Source organism: Pipistrellus kuhlii, unplaced genomic scaffold (genome assembly GCF_014108245.1).
Source record: "Pipistrellus kuhlii isolate mPipKuh1 unplaced genomic scaffold, mPipKuh1.p scaffold_m20_p_2, whole genome shotgun sequence".
Classification (NCBI taxonomy): domain Eukaryota; kingdom Metazoa; phylum Chordata; class Mammalia; order Chiroptera; family Vespertilionidae; genus Pipistrellus; species Pipistrellus kuhlii.
The window spans coordinates 185,661,619-185,685,403 of NW_023425515.1; the positions used below are offsets into that span (position 1 = coordinate 185,661,619).

General features: G+C 48.6%; 1 protein-coding gene across 10 annotated transcripts; it reads left to right on the top strand.

Annotated features, from left to right (window-relative positions):
- Positions 1-15: 15 nt before the first annotated feature.
- On the top strand, positions 16-23,365 carry EMC1 (ER membrane protein complex subunit 1). Of its 10 annotated transcripts, none has more exons than XM_036448609.2 (24): positions 16-263; positions 2,704-2,828; positions 3,475-3,540; positions 3,780-3,873; positions 4,904-5,032; positions 6,165-6,291; positions 6,815-6,964; positions 7,245-7,412; positions 7,857-7,928; positions 8,296-8,358; positions 8,976-9,098; positions 10,081-10,177; positions 10,500-10,622; positions 11,234-11,242; positions 12,491-12,690; positions 12,829-12,978; positions 13,630-13,791; positions 14,118-14,237; positions 16,209-16,346; positions 18,441-18,614; positions 18,974-19,184; positions 20,363-20,447; positions 21,929-22,058; positions 22,196-23,365. In XM_036448609.2, exons 1-24 carry the CDS (start codon positions 172-174, stop codon positions 22,373-22,375), a joined length of 2,988 nt encoding a protein of 995 aa, XP_036304502.1. In that variant the 5' UTR covers positions 16-171; the 3' UTR covers positions 22,376-23,365. The 10 variants fall into 10 exon arrangements, with proteins under 10 accessions (XP_036304502.1, XP_036304504.1, XP_036304503.1 ...); XM_036448611.2 differs by having other exon boundaries at positions 10,503-10,622; XM_036448610.2 differs by having other exon boundaries at positions 8,299-8,358.
- Positions 23,366-23,785: the final 420 nt, after the last annotated feature.

Here is a 23,785-nt window from a genome sequence, read left to right on the forward strand (position 1 = left end):
CTGCGCCCTTCCCCACGTCTCCAGAGCTACTTTCCGCGGGTCCGGGGACCCCCGAGTCCTGGGCGCCCCACCCAGGGTTTTGCGTGTGTTTCCCGACTCTACGGTTCGCGGAGAGGGAGCCTGCGGCGCGGTGCATGCCGGGCCGGCGGCAGGCGGGGCCGGGCTTCCATCATGGCGGCGGCGGCTTGTAGGTTCTGGCTCTGGGCTGCCCTGCTCATCCCTGCGGCTGCAGTCTACGAAGACCAAGTGGGCAAGTTTGATTGGTGCGTGCAGGGGGGCGCCCCTTCGGGAAATATGTGGCTATTTTGCCAGTACCTGTCTTCTGCCTGCTGAAGAGGGGGGTGATCAGGCATCAGGACCGCAAAGGTTTCCTAACTTGCGGGGCCCAGTGCAATAAGAATGTGGGACCCGTGTTCGTTCAGAAGTGAAGTTTTAAGGTGGCGACAGCAGAGCATTAAGCCAAACGTTGGGGGCGCTGCTAAGCCGCCCCGCGAGACCGTCCAGGTAGCAGCCCGGGAAGCCGGCCTGACGTCCCGCAGGCTGGGGTTCTGGACGGCGAGCGCTGCTCCCGCCTCCCCGTCAGGTTTCTGATCTCCTCCGTGAACTCTCAGTCCTCCTCGAATTGGCGTCTCTCGGGCATGTGGACAGGACCTTGGGGGTTATACGTCCTACTGAGTCCTCTCGTTTCGCCTCCCTTCCAGCCCAACCCAGCCCTGGCCTCAGAACAGGTCCGCCCACGTTTTACAAGGGCCAGAGGTGCCATTCATTCACTTAACCCTCCTCCCTCCCCAACCCCCCGCTTCTTCCTTGAGGCCCTGGAGCTGGCTTGCTTTTGTTGGAATCTCAGTTTTGCCATTTAAGGGTTGTGTGATCTCGGGAAAGTGACTTAACCATTCTGTGCCGTGTTTTCATGATTTGTGAAGTGGTTTACTAATACTAGTACATTACTTCTTACTGTAGTTGTAAGGATGATCGAGATAAGTCCCATAAATTGGCACAGTGCCTGGCTCATTGAGTGCAGTCAGTAAATGTTACTCATTATTGTTGCTATTCAGGGGGCATTTCAACCTTCAGATCCCCACTCCGATAGCTCCTCTGTGAAGTCTTTTCTGAAGCCGGCAAATTAATTCACATATTTGTTGAGTGCCTGTAGTGGGTCAGTGGTTATTCTAGGTGCTGTGGACACAGAGGTGAAGGAGCTTGTGGGGCAGGTATACAGTAAGTCCTTACTTAATGTCATCCAGTAGGTTCTGCAATTTTAACAAAACCACATACATCCAAACCACTTTTCCCATAGGCTAATTGATATAAGCAAGAGTTAAGTCCCTACGGCAAATCATTACAATGCAACAACATTATTCCAGGACCTGCTGTGTGTGACAAATGCAACATGTCACGTTTTTAATGACGGGGCACATGCTCACAATATAATATGTATGATTCCAATTTTGCAAATACTAGGCACATGCAATTTACAAGCTGAAAAATAAACGGAAGGAAATACACCAACATGTTAATACATTTATGGCAGTGGTATTTGGGACTTTTTTATTTTCTTTGTTATATTTTTATATATTTTTCACATTTCTACAACGAGCAGACATTACTTTATAGTCCAGATAACAACATTTTAAAAGAGAGCATGGATTTAGAGTCAGATCTTAGTTTTACCTTCTAGTTCTGACAGTAATTAGATTACTTCAGTGGACTTTGATTTACTTACCTGTAAAATGAGTAATAATCGTCAGGTGTACTTCATGGCGCGTTCATTGGATACAGTGAGAGTCAAGTAAGTGGAAATCCTGGCAGAAACTGTCCAATGTCATATAAGCCTGTCACTATCAGCTTCTTCTAAAAAAAAAAAAAAAAATTAGACCAAACAACATCATGAGGAGGAATTCAGTGTAAGCATCATATGTGATTAATTTGCTAGAGAATGTTGTACTTTTTTTTTTGTTGTTGACACTATTATAGGTGTCTCCCACTTACCCCCCCTCTGTGCGCATATCCACCCAGCACCCCCCCCAACCCTGGCCTTCAACACTCTGTTGGGGAATGTAGCACTTTTTCATCAGTAGCAGTGTGTACTTGGAAGTCTGCCATACAAAGCTAATTGCATTCTCTTTATGCTTAGAGTGTTGAAAGTGAGGAGGGATGTATAGTCCCAAGAAAGTATGAGAATGGGTCAAATGGATCCTGAATGTGGTGTGGGCTAGAAAAGGTTGTAGAGAACAAAGCCTGACCCAGTCTATGGAGTTTTGTTGTAAAATTTGCATAATTTTTCCTCCAGAGGTCAGTGAAAATAGAAGAAAAAGTTGGATTGTGTGTTCATGGACAGTAGGGTTTGTGCCTCTTCCTCATGTGCACTCTGAGTGCCTAGTCCCACTACTAATGACCACAGAGAGAACTGTGATGTTTGTTCTAGTGGGAGGTAGGCCAGGTGTCACTGATCTGGAGATAAACATGTGCTTACATTTAGAAGGAAGGCTTGTATTTTTTCATCTATTAGGGCTATTCTTATTCCCTTTGCTTCAGACTACATTGTATGGAAATCTTGCTTTGGGTGAGGTCTCCTCATTAACAAACATGTCTCCCATGGCCTAAGCTAGGTCTGCTGCTGATAGCTTGTGCCTGTGCAGTTGATTTTTCCAAAGCACTTGGTGCGGTGCTGGTTTTGGCCCCTCACATTTCCCTCTTCTTTAGGAGACAGCAGTATATTGGGAAGCTCAAATTTGCCTCCTTGGAATTTTCCCCTGGATCCAAGAAGTTGGTTGTGGCCACAGAGAAGAACGTGATTGCAGCCTTAAATTCTCGGACTGGGGACATCTGTGAGTAAATTTTGTAGATCGTTAGCTCAGGATGGAATGGCTGACCATAGTGAATCCAGAATGATCTGTGGCTGGCCAAGTCTGCCTGGCTGGTTCCAAGTTAGGGACAAGTTGGCCAAAAGATGCATCTCTTACTGGATTCTGACAGCGTATTTTATTTTTTTATTTTTTAGTCATGTCATTTAATATATTACTGGCCTTTGTAGTTTATTCCCTCAGATCAAGTCCTAACTATTCTTAAAGTAGATATTACTGCAAAAAACACATTACTATATTTTGCATTAAAGATTTGGATTACCACCTTTCCAATTACTTGTACTGCTTTTAGGGATGTTTTTAGGCACTAAAACAATGGCTATGAAATTTATAATCGCTTTTTTTTGTGTGTGAATCATACAGGTTTTGTTAACTTTGTCATTGTTCATTTACATGCTTGATGAGGTGGTAGTGGAGATGGGAGTGCAGAGACCTCCCCTTGTTACCAGGGAGTGCGAGGGTGTCATCGCCAGTTCTCTGTAGTCCTTCTCTCCCTTCAAATAAAATTGGGCACCACCGTGCCAACAAAGACCTCTTCTGTTTTCTCCCACCTGTCTTCTTGGGTGCCTCTCTTTATTTCGTAGTAATGACTGACTCTCCTGTCCCTCAGTGTGGCGCCATGTTGACAAGGGCACGGCGGAAGGGGCGGTGGACGCCATGCTGCTGTACGGACAGGGTAAGCAGAGGCCTGCTTTGCTTCTCTCGTGGTGGTGGCCCCTCTCCTCATTCCTTGGTTTCTTCCTTGCCCTGGGTCTGGTAGGGGAAGGAGAAGGGGTATTCCCAACAGGAAAGAACAGGTCTGCAAATAGCTCTTACTTGCACTCATATCAGAGGCGAGGTTACCGCTAACAGGCCCCAGGAGGCTACAGAGCTCCGACCTGGGGGATGGTGTCACCATGGATTTTTCTCTTCCAGATGCAGTCACTGTGTCCAATGGTGGCCGGATCATGCGTTCCTGGGAGACTAACATCGGGGGCCTGAACTGGGAGATTACCTTGGACAGTGGCAGGTAGAGGGGAAGAAGCTGTATTTCATCTGGTTCAGGGCTTTGCTGGAGCAGAGATCTGTGTGGGCAGCAGCTCTGGGTCTTTTGGCTTTTTCCCAGGGACCACTACAGAGCCAAAGAGCATTAAATGTCCAGGTTTTTGTTTTTGTTTTTTTAATCCTCACCCAAGAATATGTTTTTACTGATTTTAGGAAGGGAGAGAGAGAGAGAGACAGAGAGAGAAAAACATTGATTTGAGAGAGAAACATCAACTGGTCGCCTCCCATGTGTGCCCGACGGGAATTGAACCCACAACCTAGATACGTGCCCTGATCCTGCATCGAACCCACCACGTTTCCATGCTCCAACCAGCGGAGCCACACTGAGGTTATGGAACACATGTGTTTACTCAGCCAGCATTTACTAAGCACCTCTTAGATGCAGAGCTCTGAGCTAGCTAAGTGCAGTGTTTATTGTATTCAACTGCTTTTTCTAATCTTACCATGACTTGAGAGCTTTGCAGTGTTGTAGATACAAGAACATAATATAGAACTTTCAATGTTTTAATTTTGTGTTTAGAGAACAGCTTGAAGTTCTGTTACATCTTTGCTAAAGTTTGATAAGATCATGTGCATTAGCTTATGCATCTGATAGTCATTTATTTGGTAAACATGTGGGGAGCCCCCCGGCAGTGGGAACACACCTGTGAGCGTGAGTTAGTTTCTGTCATCAAGGAACTCACTGTCAGCTGGGGGAGGCAGGCATGTGGCCCAGGAATGACATTACTGTGTGAGGGGCGCCATGGTGGGGGTTTGGTCTGGTTGCTGTGAAGTCCCACGGGAAGGTGGGAACAAACCTTAGCGGATTCAGAGGGCTGGAGGGAAGCAGTTGGCCTAGTGGTTCAAAGAGGCAGAGCCAGGCTAGGATCCAGATGCGTTTGAGCCCAAAATCTATTTTCTTGCCTACCCAGCTACCGTGGCAGTGTGCCACATTGTCTCCTGGAGCCTGAGGCTCTGGAGGTGCTGGGCAGTGCTCACCCTGTGCCTGTGCTCAGCTTCCAGGCGCTTGGGCTGGTCGGCCTGCAGGAGGCGGTGCGGTACGTGGCGGTCCTGAAGAAGACCACTCTTGCCCTCCATCACCTCTCCAGTGGGCACCTGAAGTGGGTGGAGCATCTCCCAGAAAGGTAAGGCTGCCCTCCCACCAGGTGATGGCTACCTGGTCCTGCTCTCCACAAGCCCTCTTCCTCCTTTAGGCGTGGGCCCAGGCTTACCTTACGCTGGGATCATGTGTAGCGTGTTGGGCTCACTAGATCTAGGCCTGAACTCAAAGGCTGTGCTACCTCTGCAGTAGCCATTGCAGTGGGCAGAAACTCTCAAACTAGGCATGAGAGCTGGTCAAGCAAGGGGACTGGCTGTCTCACTCATGGTCCTACTGCTTTTTGCTTTTTGACTTCTAGTTCAAGTCGGACTTCTAACAACTCAAGAAGGCCCAGGGTAGGAGCTTAGTGAGATTTGAGACAGTTTCCAGAGGTCCTGGTGGTGGGAAGCATTGAAGCTGAGAAGGAATAGGAGGGAGGAGGAAAGATCTACTTAGACCACCTCAGGCAGGGACCAAAAAGTCAGATTCCTGTAAGACCAAGTGCATAGATAGCAGGCTCTGGGGGGATTCTTGGGAGCTGCGGTGAGCCTGGCCTACCGCAAGGGGGCAGCCTTACTCAGCTGATAAGTGCCCTATAGCAGTGTTTTTCAACCTTTTTTGGGCAAAGGCACACTTGTTTCATGAAAAAAATCACGAGGCACACCACCATTAGAAAATGTTAAAAAATTTAACTCTGTGCCTATATTGACTATATATAAAGTAATTCTCTTGAATAGGAATCAAATAAACACAAAGAAAGTATTTTATAATTACTTTATTATGAAATATTAAGTAAACAAAATAGTGAAAAATTATAAAATTCTTGTCTTGTCTGCACCTACGGCACACCAGGCAACATCTCGCGGCACACTAGTGTGCCGCGGAACAGCGGTTGAACAGCGGTTGAAAAACGCTGCCCTATAGGATGCATTGTTGGGTAGTGTTGCCACGCCATTTAAAGAAAAGCTAGAAATCTGGTTTGAAGTGTAAAATCTCAGTTCTGAATGTGGACAACTGAATTATTTATTAATTGAAATAATAAAAAAAGGACTGTGTGAGACAAAACCTAGTTGGGGACTGATAGTAGAGGGCCTCTGGCTGAAGACCTGGCAGCCTAGTTTTGGAGGACCCTGCCCTGTGGCTGAAGCTGTTGTTCCTGTTTTTCTTCCCTCTCTTAGTGACAGCATCCACTACCAGATGGTGTATTCCTATGGCTCCGGGGTGGTGTGGGCCCTCGGCATTGTTCCCTTCAGCCATGTGAACGTTGTCAAGTTTAACGTGGAAGATGGAGAGATTGTGCAGCAGGTACACTCAGGCATCTTCCTCGAGGAGCCTTGTGAATTGAGGAGGGACTAGATAGAGCCCTTCCTTGCACTAGGACCAGAGAACTCAGCTGGCAAAAGCCATTTAAGTTTCCTCTCCTAGTCATTAGGTATTTATTTAAAGCCCTTGCATTCGCCCATAGTGCTCTCCTGTGGTGGCTAAAATAGTTCTATAGATCCGTTTGTTGCCTGCGAGTATCTTGCAAAATAATATGTAAAATATGGTAGAGAAACCACAAATGACAAATACAGTAAATAAATGCTTATCTCAAGTGTCAGGTATTAAAAAATAATCTGGTCTATTTTTCTAGCATCCAGATAAAAAATTGGTTTTTTTTCTCTGGCTTTGGAGCTTTTGGGAGGCCGGGGGGACAGGGAGAACTTTGGAACCAGCCATGCAGAGCCTTGTGCTTGGGCCCCCGGTGGAAACTGGCTAGCGTTGCTGATGAGCCGACTGGGAAGGGTAAACGTCCTCACTGGCCTCCTGTTATGTGTCTTTCCCACAGGTCAGGGTTTCAACCCCCTGGCTGCAAAGTCTCACCGGAGCCTGCGGCGTGGTGGACGAGGCTGTCCTGGTGTGCCCTGACCCGAGCTCACGGTCCCTCCAAACTCTGGCCCTGGAGGCGGAGTGGGAGTTGAGGCAGGTCCCACTGCAGGTGAGAGGCCAGCGCTGCTCCCGCTGGCCCGAAGTCTTTCTCCCAGTGTCACTGCCTCCTTCCTGCCGTGGCAGCTGTAGAGAAGGCCGGGCCTCTGGCTGAGCTGGTGAAAGGGGAAGTGGGCCACTCTCCTCTCTGGAGAACCTGGATGGGGACTCCAGCAGCCACGTGCCATGGCCTCGTTACTTTCATTGGCAAAGGCGGGCAGAGGATGCAGGCCCAGGAAGGAAATCTGACTTCTCGGCTTCTAACCCTAACCCTCCTCCCTCTTGTCTTCTAGTCTCTTGACTTAGAATATGCAAGTGGATTCCAACCCCGGGTCCTGCCCACACAGCCCAACCCAGTGGATCCTTCTCGGGCCCAGTTCTTCCTCCAGTTGTCCCCAAGCCACTACGCTCTCCTGCACTACCATCACGGGGTCCTGAGTCTGCTCAAAAACCTCCCTCAGGTAACTGCAGGCTGCATGTTTGCCAGCCAAGACACGATGTTAGAAATCCCCGCCTTTGAAGCTGCAGGCATTTGCTCAGGAAAGAAGACATCTTTCCAAAAGTGGCTTGAGAGGGTTTAGCCTTAGAGCAGAAATGAAATAATTTTTCTTCTAAGTTACACAGCATCTTTAGATTAAAACTGGCACTCTCCTCTGGGTCCTTGGGAAAGTGGGGGAAATAATTACAGCTTCCCACAGATACTGAAAGCAGCGTAGGAATGAGGATTGACTGTGCCTGTGCCCGTTTTCAGCTGTGGATGCAGCTGGCCCTTCCTCTGCTCTCCTACACCCTGGCCATTGTGCTCTCAACTTGGGAGAACTTTCAAATCCCGTAGAGGTGGCCCTTTGGAAGGCTGCTGGCTAGTAAAGGCACATTTAGGAACTGACAGCCTGCTTTCCCCCCAGACTGCCCTTGTGAGCTTTGCCACCACCGGGGAGAAGACAGTGGCTGCAGTCATGACCTGTCGGAATGAAGCGGTGAGTATTGAGAGTAAAGTCAGCCCTGGGGGGTTTCCTTTATGTGACTGCCAAGAGCCCAGGGAGCCAAAAGTCTGGGCGTAGTCTCCTGGTCACTTAGAGCCCAGAAGGCAGCATGCTGTTGAGAACTAAGTTCTCACATTATCTATAGAACTTCCTGTACATCCCCTTGTCCCCAGGAGTGGGACCCTAACATGATGCTTCACTTTCATCCCGGTCTGTTAAGGGTTGCATAGGCTTTGGGGTTAGGAATGAGAAATTACGATGTGCCTTCTCCCAAGTGTTGAGAAGACAGGTGAAAGCTTCCTTTTGGTAACTGGGAAGTGACCCTTTGGCTCATTTCCTCCTTCTGTCCTCTTTTCTCTAGCAGAAATCTAGCAGTTCTGAAGATGGGTCACTGGGGAGCTTTTCGGAGAAGTCTAGTCCGCAGGTAGGGTGTGGCATTGGGCAGTGTGCCAGACCTAGACCCAGGAGATAACCCCAAGATGTTGGGGGTGCAGCTTAGGCCATGAGCTGGTCTCCTATAGAGTTCAGTCTCACATGGGGTTTCCTGAATTGTGTAAATGATAGTTCCCTTGGTCCTTTTCAGTTGGGAGATTAGGAAGTAGAAACTCTAGAATCTGCACTTTCTCCTCTGGGCCTTAGTTTCCTCATTTCTTCTGGGCTCCCAGCTCGGAGAGTTGTTTTAATCTATGCTTTTGCACTGGAGCAGAGCATGGGACGCTGGCTGGGGCACAGGTTCCTGGTGTGGCTCTTTCTCATCAGCTTTTCCGAGGGTTCTGCCATTTCCCCGCTGACGCTTTTACCTCCTTGGCAAGTCTCTGCTACACTGCACTGGCTTCCTCCTGGACAAGTACAGTGGGTGTAATTTTATTTATTTACTCAGGTGTCTTAGTTCTGCCTTAGGATTTAGCTTTCTTTTCTCTTATTTTCCTTGCATGTATTTTCTGTCTTGGCCTGGGTTCTTCTCTAGGGTATTGACCCCCCAGTTATTAGGTTTCCTCTGGGGGAATCCCTCAAGTTAACCTGTGCTGTCTGTTCCCTTAGGACACGCTGGCTTGCTTCAACCAGACCTACACCATCAACCTCTACTTAGTGGAGACAGGTCGGCGGCTGCTCGACACCACCATCACCTTTAGCCTGGAACAGAACGGCACTCGGCCGGAGCGGGTGAGTGGGAGCCTTTGTCTCAGGCTCCGTCCTGTGGGCATCTCAGTGTGGGGTTCTCTTTCCTCAGGGCTGGGTTACAGCCACGGGGCCTGGATTAGAGCTCTCTGATGTGGTCCTTTCTGAGCCACTGACCAGCCACAAATCCCTGTGAATAACAGTAAAAGTAGTACCATTCATTCCAAGTTATGGCTGTGCTAGGCACTGTGCTAAGCTTTTCACAGTGCACTAACTGATCTAACCCTCCCATCAGTCTGGGAGGTGATTATTACAAATGAGGAGACTGTCGAGAAATTCAGGGCCCTATCCCGAGTCACAGAGCCAGGAAGAGGTCATTAGCCCTGTAGCTGGCGTTCTTCATTGCTGCCTGGGTTGCCTTTGTGCGTGTTCGGATGTGTTCTGAAGCCTCTCTGGGCAGGGCTTTTGTTTCTGGAATGGGAGGTATACGCCCTAGCTGGTGTACTCAGCAGTCAGCGCACCGGCTCTAGCACCAAAGGGTCTCGGATTCAATTTCTGGCCAAGGACTTATACCTGGGTTGCAGGTTAGCTCCCTGGCCCTGGTCAGGTGTGTGTGGGAGGCACATTGATGTTTCTCTTTCCTTATCTTCTACTCTTCCACTCTTTAAAAATTAATGGAAAAAAATATCCTCTATCCTCGGGTGAGGATTAAAAAATAAAATAAAATGGGAAGTGTACTCCTGGCCTGTTCACTTAGTGGGGTGTGATTGGCACATGGTGATTGATATGGAACTCCTTGGGTTTCCTCCATGACAAGGTCTGAGGGCGAGCCTAGCCCCATTGTGTTGGCTCCTATGAACACGTGTTATCTTATTGGAGTCCAAGTAGTAGCTGTATTACTTAGACATCTGCTGATGCCATGACCTAGACCTCTGACCACTCCTGAGGCTTTGGATCTGGCATCCGGCGCTCTGTGAGGCATTTGAATTCTCGCTGACCGCAGTGGTCTCCACTCTTTGGCTTACAGCTGTACATCCAGGTGTTCTTGAAGAAGGACGACTCCGTGGGCTACCGGGCCTTGGTGCAGACAGAGGACCATCTGCTCCTTTTCCTGCAGCAGCTGGGTGAGCGACCCCATTCACCCATTTATTTTAGGCCTGCCCATGGGTTCCAGTCAGACTCGGGGGCTGTGGACAGGCTTGTGGAAGTCACATAGAGCGTAGCCTGTTAGTTCATTTACTTTTTCCAGAGCATGTCACCTGCTTTTGAGGAATTCCTTAGCATTCTTGGCTGGGACATGGAATTTTCTTCCCTTGACTTACTGAATCCAGCCCCTTGCCCTGTGGCTTCTGTTTGTCACACAAGAGCGGCAGGGCATCCCTGAGCCACCGAGGAGAGTCTGTTTGGGAGGTGAGGGGCCTAGCGTTGTGCCCATGCTCTTTCCAGCAGGGAAGGCGGTGCTGTGGAGCCGGGAGGAGTCTCTGGCAGAGGTGGTGTGCCTAGAGATGGTGGACCTCCCCCTGACGGGGGCACAGGCTGAGCTGGAAGGAGAATTTGGCAAGAAGGCAGGTATGAACTAACAGGCTGGGCCAGCAGTCGCTGCAGGGGGTGCTTTGGGAATGTGTCTGGTAGCTGGCCCACTGGCAGTGCTGTCTCACAGCATCTCTGGCTTCCAGGGTGCAGCCGTTGCCAGTCTGCTCTGAACCGGCTCTGGTCAGACCAGTTTGTAGTGCTCTGTGGCCATATGGTTTATGTACCCATTCTTTTCTATGAGAGGTGTCACCTGCGACTCCCTTTAGGGAAGGGCCGTGAGGAAAAGAAACTTAGTTTAGTACACTAAGAGCTACCATTGTCTGAGCACCTGAAAATTATCAGGCACTCTACACCCATTGTCCCTAAAGCAACAGCCAGAGCTTTCTAGAGAGACATGACTGGGCTGACTGACCCAGTTGTTGTGGCCAGTGCCCTCTGAGCCACATCCCAACCCCCAGGATGGACTCGGTTCCCTCTACTCTGAGCCACTCCTACCCCCATCTCTGTCCCTTCCATCCATTCATCTCGCTATCCGACAGGCGTTTACTGAGGGCCTACCCTGGGCCAGGTACCCTGGTAGGCATTGCAGTTTTCTTAAGCTGAGGATTAATTTGACTTTACTGTTTATTTTTGCTGCCCGGATCCAGCGATTCAAGGTAAAATCTGCTTTCTGCCACCTCATTGCTCGTTGCCTGTCCACATGACTAGCTTTTGATTAATTCTTTGTTTTCCTGACTTGCATCAACAAGGTATATACTGTGTGTGCGTGGACTGCTATGGCTGTGACTTGTCCTGTTTGCCTCTCACTGCTCTTCCTTGACCTGAATAAAAATTACATAAGAAAGGGCACCCCTCCTTTTCAGTGAGCACTTAATGTGTACCCCACACTGTGCGAAACCCTGTATGTACATCATGTGTCATCTTGCTGTAGCCCAGTCAGCAGATTACGTGCCATTAAATGATGAGGAACCAGAGGCCAGAAGATCAAATACATTTCCCAGGATCACTGAGTTAGAAGCAGTGGAGTTGGGATTTAAAAAAAAAATACATTTTATTGATTTTTTACAGAGAGGAAGGAAGAGAGAGAGTTAGAAACATCAATGAGAGAGAAACATCCATCACTTGTCTTCTGCACATCCCCAGTAGGGGATGTGCACACAATCAAGGTACATGCCCTTGATCAGAATCGAACCTGGGACCTTTCAGTCTACAGGCCGATGTTCTATCCACTGAGCCAAATCGGTTTTGGCTGGAGTTGGGATTTTTAACCTAGGTCTGCCAGACTCCAGAGGCCATGCTCTTTACCGTGCAATGTTGCTTTAGTGATCAAATCTGCCCTGTGGAGGAGATTTGAGGGTCGTGGTGTCATTGATGGGAGTCAGGGGAGAGTGAGTGATAGCCCCGGGAATTGGTTGTAAGTAGTTCTGTTGGGTGCAAGTCAAACACTTGACAGAATAGGGGTGAAGCAGTGGGAAATGGAAGTGCCTGTTCCTGATACGCATACATATGTACCCCTGCACCCCACATCCCTCCCTCTTTTGGTTTCATGGCACCCAGAGCCTTCCTCTGGCCATTCTGGATGTGGGGCTGTGGTGGAGACATTCACAGCATGGCTGCACCCTGCATGGCTGACCCCTGACCTCTTAGTCTCCTATTCCAAGATCAGGCAGGTGCAGTACTGTGAGCCAGGTGAGTAGGTTTGGAAGTTCCTGCCTGGCTGTACCTGAGTGTGAGACCGTTGACATCAGACACAGGACCGCTCCTTGGATGTGTGGTCCGAGGTGTCAAACCACAGGAGAGAGGGTGACCCCTCGCTAGCAAAAGCAAGTACCCCCTTGCTGGACACACCTAGTCTGGTGGGGAGGGAGCCTCAGCTGTATTTATTACCTTTCCCTTGACACCAGACGGCTTGCTGGGGATGTTCCTGAAACGCCTCTCGTCCCAGCTCATTCTGCTGCAGGCATGGACTTCTCACCTCTGGAAAATGTTTTATGATGCTCGGAAGCCCCGGAGTCAGATTAAGAATGAGATCAGCATCGACACCCTGGCCAGAGATGAGTTCAACCTCCAGAAGATGGTGGTGACGGTGACAGCCTCAGGCAAGGTGAGGGGGTGAGCCCAGGTCCCAAACCTCGGGGGCTCTGGGGTGGCGGGGGAGAGCATGGGCTCTAATTTTCATGGATAGAATCAGTTCTTTGGTTTGTCTTTCTCGTAGTGAGCCAGCTATTTGTTTATCTTGCAGCTTTTTGGCATTGAGAGCAGCTCTGGCACCATCCTGTGGAAACAATATCTCCCCAATGTCAAGCCAGACTCCTCCTTTAAACTGATGGTGCAGAGAACCACTGCTCACTTCCCCCACCCCCCTCAGTGCACCCTCCTGGTGAAGGACAAGGTGAGGCCCCCTCTGATGTGTGAACCAACGTGGTGTGGCTTTTTGGTGTTGAGTAACTTACATCTCTCCCAGGCCTTTAGAATTGTATGAGAGTTAAGGGTCAGTATTCAGGGATGAGAGCTCTGTTTCTTCCAGTTTTTTCCTGCGTGGAGGAACCATCCAGGACTGAGTTGGGATGACTGGAAAGGGGGTGACTTTACCAGATGTGTAGTAAGCCAGCTCGTCTTCGTCCCAAGCATAGGCGGCTGGTGGTGGCTGAGTGGCTGTTTTCGCGCCTGTAGATGAGAGACAGCAGGACACCAAGCTCTTTGTATCCCTGCCTCCCAGAAGTGGACGGATTTTGTAGGTTCATTCTGGTACTGCCAGAAGGGAGCTGGGAAGCTTTCTGCTGGAATGGCTGCCCTGGGGTTGCTGGTCATGGACCATTTTGTTTGCCCCTCAGCCTGCCCGGTTCTTGGTTAGCTTTGGAGTCAAGAGGAAGTTTATTTTCCTTTTGACACATTAGCCTCGGGGACCATTCACCTTCAGCCAAGACTATTTCCCACGAAGAAGACAGACTAAGGCATCCAGCACGGCGGAGCTCCAGTCCCAGATTTACTCCTGGAATGTGCGTTCTTTTCACGCTGAAATCTGACAGTGTGCCCGTTTCAGGAGACAGGAATGAGTTCTCTCTACGTCTTCAACCCCATTTTTGGGAAGTGGAGTCAGGTGGCCCCCCCAGTGCTGAAGCGCCCCATCTTGCAGTCTCTGCTTCTGCCCATCATGGATCAAGACTATGCCAAGGTGCTGCTGTTGATAGATGATGAGTACAAGGTACGGCATCTTTAGTGGCTGGAGAACATCCACGCAGAGTTGGGTGTTGGGGAGGGGTGGTCAGACAGCCAGGGTACCAGAGCTGGGGGCTCTCTGCAGTCAGCACCCATTTGGGCTTGTAGGGGATCTCTAAGCAACTTGATTACTCTTTGTGCACTTACAAAAATTCAGGGTCTTAACAGAAGTAAAATTAAGCCCTAATTGAATTCTTTAAGATTGGCATTTCTATTAAGGCTCTCTTTGATGGGAAATAGTAATTGAGAAAGCGCTTAGAGGCTCCTGACCTTGTCCTTTAACACTTGTCTTGGGCTCTCTGGATTTTCAAGGTCACAGCTTTCCCAGCCACCCGGAATGTCTTGCGGCAGCTCCATGAGCTAGCCCCTTCCATCTTCTTCTACTTGGTGGATGCGGAACAGGGACGGCTGTGTGGATATCGACTTCGGAAGGTAAGGGAGGGGCACCTTTCAGGGAGAGATGTGGGTGTTTTCTGGTTATTTGCCTAAGAAGTCAATTATGCTAATCATTCCATTGAAAATTTTGATCAGCATAGAACTGATATCTGATTCAAAGCAATTTTCATATTTATTGGGTGGCTATCTCATGGCAGGCATGGTTCTAGGTGCTGTGGAAAAAGCAGTGAACAACAAAGTCTGCTCCCATGGAGTTCTCATTCTGCATTCCTTTTCTATGGCAGTGAGAAGGGACATTGTTCTCCATTTGGGGGAAAGTGGGTGGGAATGGGGTTGAGTAATAGTACTTTCTGTATGAATATGGTGTTATTAACTCACTCTTGATAGAATGTGTGCTTTGAGTTTTATTCTAGAAATGGAATAGGTTTGCTCTGAACCTGACATACTTGAGTCTAATTCTTACTAACAGTGATACACAGTGGCTCTGAGGTCTAGCTAGGAGGTTCACAAGGGCCTGGTCTTGGTCTCGCTAGCAGGGCTGCAGAGAGGAATAATTTGTGGCCTCACCAGGCGGCCCCTCAGTCCTGTCCCGTAGGGCCTTTGGCGAGGACTGTAATGTAGAGACGAAGAGCTGGGATGGACGCCTATGTGTGAAACCTCACTAACTTTGTGACCTTGGGCGTAGGATTTCTCTACCACTGCTTTCTTGTCTGTGAAATAAGATGATAATGACACCTACCTCATAGGGTTATTGTGAGGAGCAGGGACTTTATACATATAAATTACATAAAGCAATGCCTGGAACATGGTAAATGCCATCTAAATTTATTATCTGTTGTTTTAAAATGCAATGCCCTTTTCTGACATCTTGTATCAGCCCAACTTTCACATAAACAGCGTAGGAAATGGTCTGCCCAGAAAATATATTCTTTACCCTTGTGAGTGAAAATAAATTGCCCTTCCAACTTGATAAAAAGGAGACCCTGAAAGAGACAGTGCTTTGTGGATACAGGGGAGCAAACTGGAGTGTGGGTGCCATGAATCAGTGGAATCCCGAGATGTCATCGGAGTGAGTGGTGGCCAAGGGCAGACAAAGGAGGCAAAGTGCCATGGGGAGCAGGCCAAGGGTGTCTTAGTCTTTGACTTCTGAGTGAGTTTACTGGTGACCTTACTCTCTGGGATGCTTTTTATTGTAAAAAAGATTAAATTGACGTAGAAGCGCATAAGCAAAATGTGAGCCGACCCTTTCCACCCGGCTCCCAGCTGCTTTCCCAGATGGATGGCCTGTCAGGAGCTGACTGCGCATCTTCCACGGTCCTTCAGTGTATTCACAATACTGTGTAAGCAGCTGTATGAACCATATAGATATGTGATTCATAGATATTTCTTAGTGAAATGGAATTGGCCTTTATTAATAGGATTTTTAATTTTTTCTTATCTTATTATTTTGTTAAACCCATGTTTAAATGAAAGTATAATATTAAGAAAAATCCAGAATCCTGAGGTTATGCCTCAGTGACCTTTCAAAAGGGAGTATTTGTGAACATGGCAGTCAGATCAGGAAGCAGAACGGCACCAGTACCCCGGTGGCCCTTGGGCCCTTTCCCCTCCCCCTATAGTAACATTTAACCACACAGATTTGCTTATGGTTTCCTGTGACTCTAAAGAACCTTTCCTATAATACTTCAAGGTCCCTTCCAGCTCAGTAATTCTCTGCTGGCCCAGGATACGGATTCTTTGATTTTAGTAATAAGTGGTAAATTTTCTTTGGATATTTCCTACTCAGATAAGCAATGGAAAGCTATTGAATAAATCTTCAGCTTTCTTAATGGCTTCAGTATATTTTTAAATCAAACTGTGAGCTATAAAACTTGTTTCATAAACCAGGACCTTCTTCCAGCACAAAGGCTGCAGGTAATGAACTGTAGGGCGTGTCCAGCTACTGCAGACTCCAGTCTAGGCATAGCCTCCTGACTACAAGTGCCGGCTTCCTTGCCTTTGCTCCAGGATCTCACCACTGAGCTGAGTTGGGAGCTGACCATTCCCCCAGAAGTTCAGCGTATCGTCAAGGTGAAGGGGAAGCGCAGCAGCGAGCACGTTCATTCCCAGGGCCGTGTGATGGGGGACCGCAGCGTGCTCTACAAGGTACGGCAAAGCAGCCTGGTATAGAGTAGGAGAGCAAGGGTTTGGATTCTGGCTCTAGAATTTGTAGGTACATTATCTCCAGTGAGTCACTTAATCCCTTTGAGCCTAAAGTATTGTCTGTGAAATGGGTACACTGTGCCCTTCTAGAGTGGCCATGATGAGACTCATGCTTAGCCTAGGCTCTAGCTTATGGTCATTGCCCAATCGATGTTAGCTGTTATTATTAGTGACTAGAGGCTCGGTGCATGGGTCTCTCAGCCTGGCTGGCAATCGAGGCCTATTTAGGGATCAGCAAGCCAGGAGGAGGGACCATGAGAGGTTGGCTGGCTATTTCCCTGATAGGGGCCTATGGGTGGGGGGCGATTGGCAGGGGGAAGGGGCCATGGGAGAACGGCCGGCCGCAAGAGGTTGGCTGTGGGAGCACACTGACCAACAGGAGGCAGCTTCTGCGTTTAATGTCTGCCCCCTGGTGGTCAGTATATATCATAGTGACTGGTCAATCAGTCGTTCCGGTCATTCAGTCATAATAGTTACTTAGGCTTTTATATATATAGATAGTACTGATAAAATGACTGGGGTTAAACCTAAGTTGATTCATCAGAAAGTCTGTCTCTGCGATCCAGCACTCTAGTTAATAGTAAAGGGTGGGGTGCTGAAACCAGTTTGGCTCAGTGGATAGAGCGACGGTCTGCGAACTGAAAGGTCCTAGGTTCGATTCCGGTCGAGGGCATGTACCTTGGTGCAAGAGGCAGCTGATCGATGTTTCTCTCCCGTCAATGTTTAACTTTCTATGCTTCTCCCTTCCTGTCTGTAAAAAAATCAGTTAAAAATATTAAAAAAAAAAATAGGGTGAAACTTCAAGTGAGGAGTGGGGCAAAGCCTTCTGGACAGAAAAATCAGAGCATGCCTGAGTGTTCTAGAAACAGCAAGGAGGCTAGCGGGACTAAAACAGGGTCTTTGTGGAGGAGGGTCTGGGTTGCTCAGGTCAAGGGGTGACAGGGCCAGGTCACAGGCCATCATTCTGGCCTTTTGGGTGAGGCAGAGCCATGGGGAAGTTTTGAACAGAGAAGTGACTGAGGTGTTAACAGGTTCATTTGGCCTGCTGTGTTGAGATGAGCCTGTCGTGGGCCAAGGGGTAGAGCAGGCAGACAGGTAGCTGTTGTAATAATCCAGGTGAGATGATGGGTTGGTGACAAAGGATCTGATTCTGATACTTTAAAGGTGGAGCAATAGGATGTGTCGATGCATAGGATGTGTGTGTGTGTTAGAGAGAAGGAGTTGAGGATGGGGAGCTCTGAGAGGGAGCAGGTTTTAGCAAGGGTGGAACAAGAGTTCAGTTTGGGGCAAGTCAAGTTCGAGATAAGACATCTAAGAAGATATACTGAGCTGGCAGTCTGTTAGTCAAGTCTGGAGTTCAGGGAGAGGTCTGGCCCAGATACATAGAGTTGGCATTGCCAGCACCCATATGTGGTGTGAAAGCCAGGAGACGGTGGCTACCATGAGAACAAGTATAGATGGAAATGTACAAGAGGTCAGGAGATGAGGAGGAACCTGCCAAAGGGACCAGAAGGCGTGGCCAGTAAGGCAAAAGGAAAACCGGGAGCATGTGTCCTGGACGCCAGGTGGGGAAAGTGCTTCAAGACAGGAGTGATCCCGTGTCACATGGTACTAGTAGGTCATGTAAGAAGAGAACTGAGACTTATCTGTTGACTTAATGATAGGGAGGACACTGGTGGAGAGAAATAGCATTGCTGGAGCAGTGTCCTTGGGCCAGCGAGTGAGCAGACCTGGGTTGTATCTTGAGTTACCAATGTCTGTGACTTGAGCAGGTTGCTTAACTCCTGTAAGACATTGCATCTTGAAATGTGGGTAATAATAGCTACTTTGCAAGGGTGTTTATGGGTTCAGTGAAACCAGGTAGGCAAAGCACATGGCATGGCACTCAGCAGACACTAAACGAGTGCAGCGATGACAGGAAGCCTGATTCCTCTGCCAGGCCAGTGAACTCCAGGTCTGCCTTCCTCCAGGGCTCTCCGTGGCATGGAGCCCATGATGTGCCACTGTGGTTCTGAGGAGCTTTTCTCTCCTCCCCAGAGCCTGAACCCCAACCTGCTGGCCGTGGTGACCGAGAGCACGGACGTACACCACGAGCGCACCTTCATCGGCATCTTCCTCGTGGACGGTGTCACTGGGCGCATCGTCCACTCCTCCGTGCAGAGGAAGGCCAAGGGCCCCGTCCACATCGTGCACTCAGAGAACTGGGTGGTGGTAAGGACTCGCAGATGAGCTCGTGTCGCCACCAGGGACACTCGGTGGCATTATCTGTGGAATAGGGGTACTAGCAGGAACCTCTCGTCTAGCTTACAGCAGCATCTGGCACATAGTAAGCACTCAGATGTTACCCTACTCTAATTCTGATTTCCAAGAATCTGGAGAATTCTTTGTTTCTTGTGAACTCTGGGTAGCCTAGAGATAACTACTCTGAAAGCTAGTAAACTTGTTAGCAAGGAAGAAAACTGGGGTGCTGGGTGGGCATGTAGCCAATGAGAAAAGTGTCTTCCCATGTAATTTCCCCTGCCCAGTTGGACTGGCAGCTGAGCCCCTCGCTGCCCCTCTCCTCTCTGCAGTACCAGTACTGGAATACCAAGGCCCGGCGCAACGAGTTGACCGTGCTGGAGCTCTACGAGGGCACTGAGCAATACAATGCCACTGCCTTCAGCTCCCTGGACCGTCCCCAGCTGCCCCAGGTCCTCCAGCAGTCCTACATCTTCCCCTCCTCCATCAGTGCCATGGAAGCCACCATCACGGAGCGGGGCATCACCAGCCGACACCTGCTTAGTGAGTGACCAGGGCAGGGGGGCGGAGAAGGTCTCTGGGGGTGACTAGGTCTCTTAGGCAGCCACACTGAAGGACAAAGTCAGTATATATTGCTGGCAGAGCCACGTTTGACCACTGAAAGGGATGGTTAGCGAGGACGGCTTTATTTCAGCAGGAAAAGTTCCTCGTCTGGCTTTGCCATCTGTAAAAGATGACACATTTTAATTCTTATTTCTGATGAACCACATTGTTCTGTATTTTTACTTTGCTCAGAAAGGTGAGCCCTGTGTCATTCCTAACAGATGGCCTGTGCTGACTGCAGGCACTGGCATGGTTCAGTCTCATATGTAGTTCTCGCTCAGGACTTAGTGATGGTTAGTAAGCTGCTGTCTAGTTGATTTTACCAAAGACATTGGGGACTCAGAGCTTGGCACTTGGTATTACTATTGTATAATATTCTCAAGTAGGAGGAGGACAGCCCCTTTTGGCAGTTCCCGATAAGCCCCACTGTTTCTGAATCGAACAGCTCTCATGTCCTGTGTCCTCCCTGGCCTTGCTGCTGCACTGGCGCGCGTGGCTTGTTTGGCTCATGGAAAGGCGACTCATTGGTTGGGGCAGGTAGTATTGGAAAGAAAGGAGGGGATGAAGAGATCTGAGCGGCCGGCTCTCTGTGCTCATCTCTCTCATCATTACCCATTTCTTTTTTATAATAAAAAAATATATTTTTATTGATTTTTTTTATAGAGAGGAAGAGAGAAGGATAGAGAGTTAGAAACATCGATGAAAGAGAATCATCGATCAGCTGCCTCTTGCACACCCCCTACTGGGGATGTGCCCGCAACCACGGTACATGCCCTTGACAGGAATCAAACCTGGGACCCTTCAGTCTGCAGGCCTATGCTCTATCTGCTGAGCCAAACCTGTTTCGGCCATTACCTATTTCTTGAGTCTAGAACTTTATTTCCTGATGTCTCAGGATATGTGAGGAAACCAATATTTTCAAAAGTGGGAACCTTCATTCAGACACATACGTATTATTAGATTATCGTTTTTGGCCATTAGGAGACTCATTGACACTCCCACCTCCTCCCCCCTTTTTTTAACTCAATGTTAAATTTCTGTGATAGTGACATTTTTGCAGCTAGCTCTAATCTGGGGTTGATTGGTGTGAACATACACTTTGACTTCTTTCTGTGCAGTTGGACTACCTTCTGGAGCCATTCTTTCCCTCCCTAAGGCCTTGCTGGATCCCCGCCGTCCTGAGATCCCAACAGAACAAAGCAGGTGAGACCCCTGTGGGCGGTGTGAAGGCTCTGACCTTAGGAACTTAACCTGTTGGTCACCTCTGGTCCTCAGCCTGGTACACGCTGTCCTGCTGTGCTGGGACTTGGGGATGTAGCAGTGAACAAGTCCGACAAATGCGTCTGCCCTCATGGAGTTTACATTTTGGTTGGGGAGATGGACAGTGAATAAGTTGAAATGTTAGCTACTCGTAAATGCTGAGGAGGAAAAAAGCAGAAAGGGGACAGGGCTGTGCAGGGTTAGGGGTGTGTGTGGTTGAACTTTTGCAAGGGTGACCCGGGGAAGCCCCTCTGAAATGGTGACTTGATTGAAGACCAGAAGGAGGAAAGAAGCTAGCCTTATGGAGGCCCGGGGGCACTTTCAGGCAGAGGGAAAAGCCGGTGCAAATGCCCTGACAGTGGTTCTCCACCTTTCAAATGCCGAGACCCTTTAATATAGTTCCTCATGTTGTAGTGACCCCCAACCATAAAATTATTTTTGTTGCTACTTCAGAACTGTAAGTTTGCAACCCTGCTAGCGGTTCTCAACCTGTGGGTCGAGACCCACAGATTGAGAACTGCTGCTGTAGAGCCTAAGACCATCGGAAAACACAGATATTTACATTACGATTCATAACCGTAGCAAACTTACAGTTCTGAAGTAGCAACAAAAATAATTTTATGGTTGGGGGTCACAACGACATATTAAAAGGTCGCAGCATTAGAAAGGTTGAGAACCACTTCCCTCAGATGATGTCAGTGAGTTAGAGGGAGGCTGGGAGGTCATTGGGGCTAGAGCAGCTGGTGAAGGGGAGATGGAAACGAGGTCAGGGAGGAAATGGGGGCTGGGTCTTGTGGGGAAGATAATAGCTTGCCACTGTTAGTATGTTTTTTTTTTTTAATAATTCCAGCCATGGGTTCTGTATAGTCTCGCACCCATCCTGAATTCTTTTCCCTCAGGGGTCTGAGAAACTGGGCAGCAGAAAGCACAAATCTGTTTTTGCACACAGAGGAAAGGAAGGAAGGGTATGGTCTGGAGTGAAGAGAGTAAGAGTGAGACTATGGGGGGGAGGAGGGGAGGATAAAGCTGGGGAAAAGTCATGGGGCGATAACAGGGTTTCTAGAGGAGTGTAGACAGGCACTCTGGGTTGAGGGCAGGAATTGGCAGGAATTGGCCCAGTGGCTCAGTGTTTTGGTTTGAAATGGCCTTGACTTTCCTCCCCTGGTGTGAATACTGTTGTCCGTATGTTATTTGTTTTTAGATTTAGAACAAGGTAGGAATCCAGATCTCAGTCTTAGTCTCCAAGCAGCTTGCCTTCTTACAGCCTTCCTAACAGTTGGCTGCTAAATTTTTAACTGCCTCGTAGACTTTGAAGGAGGATGTGAGGCTAGATATGTGTTCTGGAAAGCTCCCAGGACTCTGAAAGGGCAGCCAGGGGATCGCCTTACAGCAGTTTGAATGCCGTTCCGACTGATGTTTTGCAGAGAGGAGAACCTAATCCCGTATTCTCCAGATGTACAGATACATGCAGAGCGATTCATCAACTACAACCAGACAGTTTCTCGAATGCGAGGGATCTACACTGCTCCCTCAGGCCTGGAGTCCACTTGTTTGGTGAGTAAAGCCCACAGCCACCAGCTGTGACAGGCCGTGGGGACACGGCTGAGGGTTCCCTTTCCTTGCCCACCCGAGTTGGAGGTCGTGCAGATCACTGGCTGCCTTTCTTATCCGTTTTTCCCTCTGCCTTCCAGGTTGTGGCCTATGGCCTGGACATTTACCAAACTCGAGTCTACCCGTCCAAACAGTTTGATGTCCTGAAGGATGACTATGACTACGTGTTAATCAGCAGCGTCCTCTTTGGCCTGGTGTTTGCCACCATGATCACTAAGAGACTGGCCCAGGTGAAACTCTTGAATCGTGCCTGGCGGTAAAGGCCCAAAATCTGCTGCCGGAGAGCAGAGAGCCGAGGGAGCGAGGTCAGCAAAGCGCCAGCTGCAGTTTGACAGGGTGATGGAGGATGTGTGGACGCTCATCCTAGCTAAGGGTTGTGAGGGAGAAGCTGGACTCGCATGGAGACTCCTTTTGGGATATGTCTGGTGCGGTCGGTGGATGGAGGTTGAACTCACTCTCAGCTGAGAATCTCAAAGCATCTTGATGGACTTCCCCCTGAAATCCAAAGGCCATTGCCCTGTTTCCTCTCTCTGTCCACCTAGGAATGTTTTGTGTGTTTTTTATAAGACCTCCCACAGAGCTTTCTCTCTCAGGAGGCCTGTTTAAATTGATTTTGGTTTGCCTCCCGTTTCCCAGGTTATATTAGAAATCTTTCTGTTTCCCTGCTTCTTGCTTGAGTGGGAAGGGAACTCTTACTGACCACTCCGCCTTTACCTGCATTTGCTGTTTACACCGGGGAGGAAGAAGACCCGTCCTTCACTAGTGTGAGCGCTGATCCAGCCTCTCGTGGCTTCCTTGCACAGTGACTCCCGGTTGAGGAATCTATATGTGGGGTCAAACTTATTTTAACGAAGCCTCTAGTTTCATATTCTCATTCAGGGTGGGCCACATAGTCTTCGTTTCAGTTTATTAAAAGCCAGGTGTGTAAATAACATCTTGGTGTGTGGATCACTGCCCAGGTCTTTCACCTAAGGCTTGTGCAAGCTGAGGCCTTTTAATACTACTGAATTGTCTGAACCTTGAAGAGATTTCAGGGGAGGGAGGAGAGAGAACCCGCCTGCTTGGAGTACCTCATGATCTCTCATTTCACCCACAGCCTGGTCTAGCCATCTGATAACCTTGTCAGAGAAAGCCGTCCTGATTAAGAACCTCATTATTTATTTTTTAGTTTTGTATAAATTGACACATGTGAGTCACTAGATTGCTCTTAAAATGAGATTTCAAATCTTATGGATCTTTAAGAAATGGAGGGGGAGAGGGGAGGCAGAGGTAGGAAATTGGCATATTGTGGGTGAGGCATTGCTGATTGGCTGGGCTGTTGTCTCTGCTGCGAAATAAGATGTCCTAAAAATTTTCCCTTGTTCCCGGATTTGGGGAATAATGGGGCTGTTCTTTACTGTGAAGAATGAAATGTATAGAGGAGACCTCTATCCCTGTGTGGGGAGAGGTACATTCAAGCATCTAAATAAAGTGAGTGACGACCTGCACCGTTTAAGTTCTTTTTTGTGTGGTTTAGGAACACTTTGAGGCTACTTTTGTATTAGAGGGGACAAAAAGCAATGCCGAAATGGTTTTTTAGAAAACTTAAAATATATTTCAGAGAGGAAGGGAGGAGAGAGAGAAACATCAATGATGAAAGAGAATCACTGATCAGCTGCCTCCTGAACGAC